The sequence below is a fragment of the Tupaia chinensis genome, unplaced genomic scaffold (assembly GCF_000334495.1).
Source record: "Tupaia chinensis unplaced genomic scaffold, TupChi_1.0 Scaffold000047_1, whole genome shotgun sequence".
Lineage (NCBI taxonomy): Eukaryota > Metazoa > Chordata > Mammalia > Scandentia > Tupaiidae > Tupaia > Tupaia belangeri.
In genome coordinates, this window is record NW_006159505.1 from 6,876,857 (window position 1) to 6,886,838 (window position 9,982).

The following is a 9,982-nucleotide window of genomic DNA, read 5'->3' on the forward strand; positions in this document are numbered from 1 at the left end:
TAGAGCGGCTGCCACTCCCTCCTGGCCCTAGGAGACAGTCCCAGAAGGCCAGTTCACCCTGACCAGCCCCCTCCGTTCCCAGGAACCCTGAGGGAGCTCCTAGCTCAGAGGACAAGCCATCGTGGCCACGTGGCTGCCCTCACCATGGCCCAGAAGTAGGTGGCCATCTCGTGACGGTTCTGCAGCACGGCCCACAGGAACAGGTCCCTCCAGGGGTTCTCGCTTTTCTGACTGAGGTCCAGCAGCCACTTCTGGCCCGTGGGCCGCTTGGCCGGCCCCCTCTCCTGGAGGACAGGCGTGTTAGCCTCCAGCCAGGCCCCAGCCCAGGTTCCGCCCGGTCCCCGCTCATCACCTTCCTGCGGCCAGCCACCCTGCTATCCTGGTAGAGGCCGCGGCAGGCGTCCTGCAGGAAGTCCTTGAGCACACGGGAGACCTCGTGCAGGGAGAAAGCAGGTGGCCCGGAGGGTGGCTCACGGGCCTGCTGGGCACCCAGGCTAGCCAGGGTCAGCCGGCCCTCCTCGTGCTTGCGCTGCAGCAGGTCGAAGAGCAGGCTCTTGGGGGACACGGAGCGATAGAGCTGCTGCAGCCGTCCGTAGGTCAGGAAGTCGGCCATGTCGGCGCCATTGTCCACAAAGAGTCGCACGAACTCGGGCTTGTTGCTCACTAGGGCGTCCATCATCACCTCCTCCAGATCACAGGACTGCGGAGGGGCGGGCACCAGGGGAAAGGTCGAGGGGAGGGGAACATGGGGAGAGTGAATGGAAGCCGGTGCAGAAGGGGGACCTCGAGAAAGAAAGACAAGAAGGGGCAGAGGGAGAACACACGAGAGTGAAGGAGCCAGGGTACAGGGCCCCTTTGCCAAGGCTAGGCCAGCACAGGCCTGCACTGCATGGGACACCCCCACTGTGCCTGTGATCCTGGCAGACAGAGATCACTGGGTTCAGACACCTAACACAGGAAGAGTCCAACAGGCTGGCCAAGGTGGTCACAACTCCCTGGGGCTCTGGGACTAGCCCTCACCCGGTGGAAATCCTGCCCAGGGGCTGACGAGCCAGGCTCGGCACCACCTGGGCTGTGCCTTGCATGTCCCCCTCAGTGGAGCCAGCAAGGGCCCAGCCAGCAGCCCTCAGGACACCACCTCCCCCACACCCCTGTCACAATCTGGCCCCTGCCCTGTGTGGACCAGAATAGGGCCTGGGGTGCACTGGGTGGCAGAGCGGGGTTGGGGGGGCACCTTCCACTCCACATCCCCATTGAAGATCTCGCTCTTGGCGATGTCTACACGGTCCCAGGCCACAGCCAGCTTGAGCTCGTCCAGGTAGTCCTGTGCGTCTTGGCTGTGACTCTTACAGGCTGTGGGCACAGTGGGTGGGAGTAGATGAAGGCAGAGCCCAGGGGCTGACAGAGCTGGCCAGGGAGCACAGTGTCTTTGAGACACACAGACTGGAACCTGGCCCTGGGTCTGGAGGGGGAACGTTGCTGCCTCTGAACAACCAGAAGAGGCGTATGAATAAAAATCGTATGAGCCAGTGTGGCACCTGGGTCCCCGTGGAGACAGGGCAGAGTGAAGTGGCAGGGAACAGAACAGTCCATCCACTTGCACATCCTCCCTGGGGCGGTGGGGGGGGGTTCCAGTTAACATCAGGCCTTGAGGCCACATCATAACATTGAAGGCCCAAGACCCCTTCCCGCAGGCCACAAGGGGGAGCACGTTTCAACTCCTCCACAGAGAAGGGCATTTGGCCACAACTTTGTCCTGAGTGGTTGCTTGGGCAGGCTGCTACCACTGCAGTGCCAGGGCTAGGGATTGCCTCAAAGCCACTGTGGCCACCAAGTTACACTGTCCAAGTCTTAGTCTCCAAGTCCATGGGCCAGCACTGCCGTGCCGCTCACCAAATGCAGGGACTGAACTGGGACTCTTGGGAAGCCCGGACAGGGTTCCTGTACAGGGGGCTTCCTCAACCTCCCATTGTCCTGAGAGGAGGGTCACTAAGCCCAGAGCCACCTCAGACCATGTGCCCTTTTCAGAGGGGCCCTCATTCACATGCACTCCCAACCCACACAATGCGCCCCTCCTGGCCTTGGGCCTGTGTCTGAACCACCAGCTCAACACCTGTGTGTCTCCAATAAACAACACATCAAATGGTCACCGAAGACTCCCGGCGACTGGTGAATAGATAAACGATGGTCTATCCACGCGAGGGATATTATTATTCAGTCTCTAAAAAAGGAGTGAAGTGGGCCAACAGGTGGCATGGTGGTTAAGGCAACTGGATCCCACCTGGCCTACTGCATGGTCTGAGTCCTGAACCTGGTGGCCTGAAAAACACACCGGGCGCCTATGTGTGCCCAGAATCCCCAAAGGAGGGAGAAATGGAGGAGAGGGATCGCAGTGCGGCCATCCCCCCAGGGGTGTGTTTTCTCACTTTCCTTCTCTCTGTGTTTCTCTCCAGTGAGAACACCTGTCCTATGGCAAATTAAAAGGGAAAAAAGGAATGAAGCCCTGGCTTAGTCTATAGCACATCCGATGCTGAAAGAAAGAAGCCAGACGCCACAGGCCCTGTGCGATTGTGGGAGTCCATTTACTTGCAATGCCGAAAATCGACAAATAAGGGTAGGCGGTTACCTGGGGCTGGGGGGAGAGGGGAGGGACTGCTCACGGGTGTGGGGTCCCTGTCTGGGGGGATGAAAATATTCTGGAATTATGTGGTGGGGAGGCACCAGCTTGTGAATGTGCTAAAACCCACTGAACTGAACACATTATTCTTTCAAGTGTGGTATATATATGTACATACATCTCTCACGAATACATACATACATTTTATATATATATGTAAATGTGTGTGTGTGTGTACCATAAAACTTGCCAAATAAGAACCCTTGGTGAGAACACCTCCTGCCCGGCGAGGCACAGGCAGACACCTGGCATAGGCGCCAGCCCCGCCCTCACCTTTCACCAGCGCCTTGAGGATGACAGTGTCCAGCTCGTCAGAGCCCTCCTGCTCGAAGTCGTACACGGTGAGCAGGTGCTCGTGTGCAGCGATGTTCTGCAGCTGGGGGCATCAGACCAAAGCCTGTGGGGTCAGTGCTGGGGGCCGCGGGCAGCCGCGGGCCCAGCACAGGTGGAGGCCCAGGCTAGGCTATCTCCAGACAGTGAGTGCCAGTCCATAGCCCCGTGCACCAGCAGCCCACTGGGCCTCGCCCAGAACCACCCGCAGACCCAGGCCCTGATGCAAGACCAGTGTGTGGGGCTTGGCAGCAAGAGGGGCTGGGCTACATAAGGTATGATGGGGAGGCCCAGTCCTGCCCTACGAAGAGTAGGGTCCCCCCCCACCCCTCCGTCTCTGGGCTTACACACCAGTGTGGTCCAGTGCACGATGTCCTCCCGGGAGAAATGCTCGTTGGGGAACTTGTCTTTAAACTGCTTCTCGGCCACCTGGGGCACCAGGAGGTGGGGCTGGTTCACCAGGGCAGCAAGCACGTCGGCGATGCCCCCTGAGCCTGCCAGGATCAGCCACGGGGCAGCATGATCCACAGCCCTGGAGACCCTCTGAGGTGGGCAGGGAAGGGAACGTGGACACAGTCAGCCCAGGCAATGTGGATGCACGTGTTGGGGGTACTCCCCAGACCTTTCCACCCTTCCATGGGGCTGCCCTGTGGACCCACCATGCCCTCTGGGGGGATCTTCAGTTAACAGGAAGAGGGGACTCCAGCCGGGCCCCACCCCCCTCCCCTTCTGAGCATACCTCCAGGGTGCTGGGGTCACCATTGACTAGCAGACAAAGAACAGGGATCTCGATGCTGCTGGTGCCTGTGGACAGAGCACCTGTGAGGTCTCCTACCCCCGATGCCCAGGGAAAGCCAGGATTGGGGGAACCTGAGGGTTTCCATGTGAGGTCTCCACCCAGACTTCAGACCCTCAGGCTGCCATGTTTTCTGGGCACATGCTGATCAGGAGTTTTTAACTAATGAAGTGCGGGTGCCAGGCTGCATATACAGGGCCATTATTACAAGCCTTAGCCACAAGGAGGATGAGAACTGCAATCTCATATCTGCACTGTCCAGTGTGGTCTCTGTGACTAGACCTGGCATGCGGCTATGTAAATATAGTCACAGCACTTTCTACAGTGGCAGGAGTGGTGGTTGGGGCAGCGGGCACCTCCTGCCCGGCTCCCGGCCATGCCGCTTTGGTGGGAAGGACCTTTGCCACAGGACATTAATACAAGCCTAAGAAAAACGGCGCCTTCCTGCTACGCCATGGCCTGATGGTTGTACAGAAAGACCATTCTGGGAAACAGGCTTCGGGAGAGCCTGGTGAGCTCATACCGTTTCAACAGATCACCCCCCGCCTCCCCAGCGTGCTCTTCAAGTTCAGTTTGATAAGGCTCTAAATTCAGCATCGGCCCAGAGGGTCACGAGCAGAGTCCGCTCAGGAGCACTCTAGGTATGTAGATTCTGTGCTGAATTCAGAGAGGCAACAGAACTTACTAAAAGTGCACAACTTGGAAAGGCACCTTCTAACTGAGTCTTGAGGCTGAGCCAGGGGGTGGGCCAGCTGGAGTGCAGCAAAGCAGAGCTGGGCTTTCTACCTACACGCCCAGGGCATTAAACTCTGCTTTGTATGTTCATCTTTGATGAGTGCTTGGTTCGCCTCGCCAAGGAATTACACTTTTTGCTTATAAGTATTTTCTGTTGCTCGTAAGCATTATAAACGACTATAGATTTTGTTTATAAATGTTTACACGCTAGTATCTTCTTGGTAAATCCATTTCAAGCCCGCCACTGGCCCTGGTGATGCCCAATCCCTATACTACACTGCCCTCTGGTGGCAGCATACTTCATAGCCAGTGGAGGGAAATGGTTCTCTTGGAATTTACAGATCTCATTTTGTTTCTAAAAGCCCCAAGCTCGTAGTCAAAACTTCTGGCTAGGGGAACAAGAAAATGAAGCTGCAACTACTCTGTCTGGCCACGGCTGCTCCTGCCTGCTGTTCCCCTCCACCTCCCCTGCTTGGATAGCTCCTTCTCCCAGGCCTCATACAGCCTCCCGGGCATCAGTGCTTAGGTGCGCTGCGTGACTTCTGCCTGGAGAGCCCTTCTCCACCCTCCCTGGTGGTCCTCCCTGCCCCCCACCCAAATGCCAGATCCCTGTTCCCCCCTGGATCCTGAGGCAGATCTGGTTTCCCTGGGTCTCACCCCCATAGCCGGTCCTCTGCTCTGAGATGTGCTTCTCCAGTCTCAGCCGCAGCTCAGTCAGCCCGTCCCCCTTCCCGGAGGGACCTGGCTCCACCAGGATGAAGTGAGAGAGATTGTTGTCCAAGGAGCAGAGGGGGCCCTGGTTGCCACCGTCGTCCATGGGGTAGTAGACAGGAGTATCCTCCTGTGCCCGAGAAGGGAGACAACGTCGAGCCCCCAGGAGGCGGCTTGGACTGGGTCCCCAGTGTGGAGCCTCCCCACCATGCCCTGCACCACACCCTGGAGGTCCCAGACAAGGCTTTTGTCCAGGTGCAGGGAAGGCTGGGCTGCTGGAACCTAGGGCCTCCCTTCAGTCAGGCGCAGTGTGTGTGGGGGGAGGGTTCCTCTAGACACAGCCATGGAGACAGCCAGGGCTGGAAGCGCCTCCTTCTAGATTTCTGGGAGGGAGTCCAGGTGCTCACAGGGCTGTCTGAGCCTCCACCCTTGTGTGCTTCAGACAGACCGCGGGTAGGAGCCATGAACAAGGATAAGAGAGCAGAAACTACTGGCCCAGGGATGCACAGAGCCTGGGGACAGTGCTGAGCCAGGCCTGGGCCCATGTGGGCAGCGTCCGGTCCTGAGAGTCCAGGTCCCACCCCAGCGGGTCTGTGCTGGCCATTGTTCCCTCAGCGATGCTGCCACCTGCTGGCCGTGAGCAGGGCGCCTTCCTTGCTCCCTCTCCTCAAATCCTCCTTATTGGAAGTCTGTCCCCACAACTCAGTCTTCGGAGTTGTCTCTACTTCTGGCCTCGTTACTCCCCTTAGACTATGAATCTCTGAGGGCGGGGGCTGACCTATTCACTGCCCTTCCTGCCTCCCAAGCCACTAAGCCCCAGCGGCCGGGTTCCCCAGCCAGATGCTCACCTGAGCACCATCCAGGAGCTGACGATGCAGGACGCAGCCCAGTGAGGCAATGCCGATGGCGACCACACGGACCTTGGTGGACGTACTGGCCAGCGAGTGGTCGCGCACAGCCTGACCGACGTGCCTGGCCAGGCCCACGCGAAGTGCACTGGTCAGGATCCATGCCCCTGCGGGAGTGGAAGAGGGCAGGGGCCTCACTGCCAGGCGCCTCCCAGGTCATCCCTAGACACTCGCCCCAGGTCCAGTGGAACGCCCCCTCAGCTCAGCCACAGCCAATGACCCGAGAAGGAGGGTTGGAGTGCCGGGAAGGCCTTGAAGCACTGGTGGGAAAACAGGCCCGGGGAGAGCAAGGCAGCCTGGCTGAGTAGCAAGGTCTCCTGCCCAGTGAAGCGGCGATGACCCTCACCCCTGCCTTGACCTGCAAGGTGTATGCTACGTTCTGCTCTGGACAGAGCAGGTCACAGTTCTGTCCAGTCATGTGTGCCCAACAGCCATCTGGGCACCTTTCCCCAAGCTATCAGGCTCTCTGCCCATGTCTGGCTCACAGATCTCTTATTATTTTTTGCTTTGCTGCAGTCATTTTTTGCAGTAAGGGGTTCCGAAACCCCAAATCCTTGTACTGGGCTTACTGAAGGCCAATCCTGCCTCAAAATAAAGCCCAGTAATTTGATTCCAACTGCAGCGACTGACTGGCCATGGTGTGTCCCTCAGCGTGTCAGTCACTGGTGAGTGAGAGCAGGGCCCATGGGCCCCACGAGCACAGAGGCCATACCCCTTCCCATGGGGGCCCAAGACCCAGCTGGGGAGGCCCCGTCTGTGCTGCTTTCACTGCCTGCCTGGGCACAACACAGGGCAGGCGGGGAGGTCAACAGAGATGCTGACAGGCAATGGCCACAGGGGTCAGCAGGCTCGTCTCCTGTGCTTCTGTGGCTGCAGGGGGGCGGGGGAGCCTCACCTGTGCTCTGAGCTGCCTTGACCAGCCCCTTGCGCAGGACATCCCGCAGCCAGGACTTCATGGCGAAAGGACGCTCCTCACCCACCAGCGACACCACCAGGTTGGGGGCCGGAAGGTGCCACTCGGTGAGCAGCAGGTCAAAGAGGACAGAGGGGGCCGCACTGCTTGGCACCTTCACAAACTGCAGGGCAGTAGGTACCAGGGTGCTAGGTACTGGGGACCCTGGGGGTACTGAGACTAGGGGGTGCTGGGCACAAGGATAGGAAGCAGGAGGAGAGAGGTTCCAAGACCGTCTTTGGGACAGAGTCGGTCTGCCTTGACCTGCCATATGACCTGACAGTCCTGACCCCTCTCTGGACCTGACTGCTTCTTCAGTGCGGTGAGGGGACTGGGCAGAGGAAAGGCCTGGGCACCTGACCCCAGTGCTGCCCGGACCTCTCAGTGGACCTCGGGGGCTCCGGTTACTGTAGGGATAGGAGGCAGAGGCCAGAGACACTGAGTGCCTGAATCCCACCCATCTGGGGGTTCTGAACATGACCCCCCAGAGAAGAGACCCCAGGGGTGAGCAAGCATCTGGGTGCCCTGTCTCCAGACAGGGACTCAGAGTTCTGGGCATGGCAGATGCCACCAAGGCATGGGGCCACCCCTACCTTGCCTCGTTTCTTCCCAGACCCTCCAAAGTCCACTTCACCCCGGCACAGGCCAGGCTCCCACCCATGTCCTGCGTCCATGGGGCTGCCAGGACAGGAACTCGGGGCCTCCTGCATGGCAGCTTCCCTGCAGGGACACAGTCACCACCTGAGGGTGGAAGAGCCAGTCCCCCGCCCTCCCTTCAGCAGGCTGGGGCTGCCTTCCCCAGGGAAGCCCCTCTCCCTAGCTGACATGCCAGCAGAGTCTTGGGGACCACCAGGAGAGCCTCTGTTCCAGTCACCTTCGCTTCGGTTGACCCCTCTTGGACCTCCCCTTACAGCTCTACCTCTTGCTGCATCATTGCATCCCTCAAGCCCCTTCCCCAGCAAGGGAGGGGGACACCTCCAAGCCCCTCTGCTTGGCTGCTCGTTCCGCTACTCACCCCACCCCAGACACCGTGGCCGGCCACACCTGTTGACACTTCTCCAGAGGCTTTCGTGGGGGCGTTCTGAAAACCGTAAAAGACTCAGTAAAGCAGCCACAGCTTTCCAGCCACACTGCCTACCACCCCACAACCCTGTCGGCCCGGGACAGGGGAGAGCACACCCAGGGACACTTGGGCGAGCAGGTGAGAAGGTGAGGCTGGTGCACGCAGCTCAAGTGCAGAGGACCTGGGCAAGGTTGTGTGGAGGAGGGGAGGCCCCCTTCCTGCCCAGGTGGGCCCTGGAGCCCAGAGAGGGAAGGCCTGACCCAGGCCCCCACAGCAGCAGTGGCTCTTCTCACTGTGTTCCTGCCTCAGCAAGTGCAGGTAGGAGAGGTGCCCCTTCACCCCTGTCTGGGCTCACATCACCTCTGACCGCCTGCCTAGTCCACCACCTTAACCCCACCATGGCCGACCCAGCCGGAGCAGGGCTCCTGGCCGAGGTGGTGAGTGTACTCGGGAGGTGCCAGATGGGAGGCAGCCCTGGCGCCCCAGGCGCCCTGCCCCACCCGAGGCTCTCCAGCAGCTCCCAGCTACTTCCCCTCCCCATGGACCCACCCTGCCCTCTCAGCCCCGGAGGCCACCCCAGGTGCCCTGGGCACTGCCCAGCCATGGACGGCCCTTTGTGAGAGGAGAATGGATCCTTTTGTAAAACCCTTTGTTTCTTGGAGAGGGGCCACCTGTGTACACAGGAGGGGCGCTGGGAGGTGGCAGGGTGCCTTTGGGTGTGTCAGGGACTGGCCCCGGGACAGTGGCTAAGGCTGAGGTCCCCCGCCATCCCATCTGTCTCTGGAGCCAGCACAGTAGCTGTGTCCTTAAAAAGGTGTCCCCAAAAGAATACATGCAAGTCCTAACCCTGGTACCTGTGAACAAGACCTTTGGAAACAGGATCTTTGTAGATGCAATTAATATAGTGAAGATGAGGTCACACTGAGGAGGGCAGCGCTTAGTCCCAGGACTGGAGTCCTTACAGAAAGGAATAATTAGGACATAGAGACAGACACGCCCCGGGCAGAGGACGATGTGAAGACCTGCAGAGGACAGCCACGTGAGATAGAGACAGAGCACAGAGTGATGTGGCTGCAAGCTGAGGGATGCCCAGAGAGCCTGGGGTCCCCAGAAGCCAGAAGCCAGGTAGGAGGACCCTTCCCCAGAGCCTTCAGGGGAGCTCAGCCTGCCATGGGACCTCTGACCTCTAGACTTGTAGGGAATCTGCTCCAGGGTTTAAGATTCCTGTCTGTGGCCTTTTGTCAGGGCAGCCCCAGTACTCGGCCCAGAGGGGGCTGTAGAGTGGGCAAGTGTGTGCTGGGGCCAGAGTCAGGCTAGGTCTCCCACTTCCGTGTCTCATGTTCCCACGTGGCCACGCCTTCAGAGGCTTCCTGATGGCCTCTGCCCACCTTGCACCTTGCGGGGAGAGAATGCAAATCTTCCTCCCATTTCCCACTCCCAGAGCAGGAACTTAGCGCCAAACAGGGCCAGGATTTGAATGTGGCCTTCCCAGGCAGCAGATGCAGCTTGCTGGGCCTCCATATTGGGACCTGGCCTCTGAGGACAAGCTCTGGGTGAGGGCTGGCGACGGCAGGAGGGTGAGACGTGGCAGCACGTTTGGGACCCACGCCTGCTGTAAGAGAGGAAAACCTCGTGGCTTAGAACAGTAGAACGCGATTCTCTCACAGTCCTAGAGGCTAGGAACCCCAAACCCAGCTGTGGACAGGGCAGTGCTCCCACTGAAAGCTGCAGGGGAGGGTCCTTCCTGCCTCTTCTAGCTTCTCAGGGCTCCAGGCCTTCCTGCGCTAGAGGCCACATCACGCCGGCCTCT

The 9,982-nt window shown here is 59.5% G+C and overlaps 1 protein-coding gene across 1 annotated transcript in view; it reads right to left on the reverse strand.

Annotated features, from left to right (window-relative positions):
• TRPM5 (transient receptor potential cation channel subfamily M member 5) overlaps nucleotides 1-9,982 on the reverse strand; it is a 28,711-nt gene that overhangs the window by 9,224 nt on the left and 9,505 nt on the right. The window contains exons 3-13 of the mRNA XM_027774557.1: nucleotides 8,125-8,190; nucleotides 7,703-7,829; nucleotides 7,053-7,233; nucleotides 6,098-6,264; nucleotides 5,196-5,544; nucleotides 3,747-3,811; nucleotides 3,359-3,550; nucleotides 2,951-3,053; nucleotides 1,235-1,353; nucleotides 353-700; nucleotides 135-284 (exon numbers count right to left, since the gene is read on the reverse strand). Of these exons, the coding sequence (XP_027630358.1) occupies nucleotides 135-284; nucleotides 353-700; nucleotides 1,235-1,353; nucleotides 2,951-3,053; nucleotides 3,359-3,550; nucleotides 3,747-3,811; nucleotides 5,196-5,544; nucleotides 6,098-6,264; nucleotides 7,053-7,233; nucleotides 7,703-7,829; nucleotides 8,125-8,190 (1,867 nt within the window). The remainder of the gene's footprint in view (nucleotides 1-134; nucleotides 285-352; nucleotides 701-1,234; nucleotides 1,354-2,950; nucleotides 3,054-3,358; nucleotides 3,551-3,746; nucleotides 3,812-5,195; nucleotides 5,545-6,097; nucleotides 6,265-7,052; nucleotides 7,234-7,702; nucleotides 7,830-8,124; nucleotides 8,191-9,982) is intronic.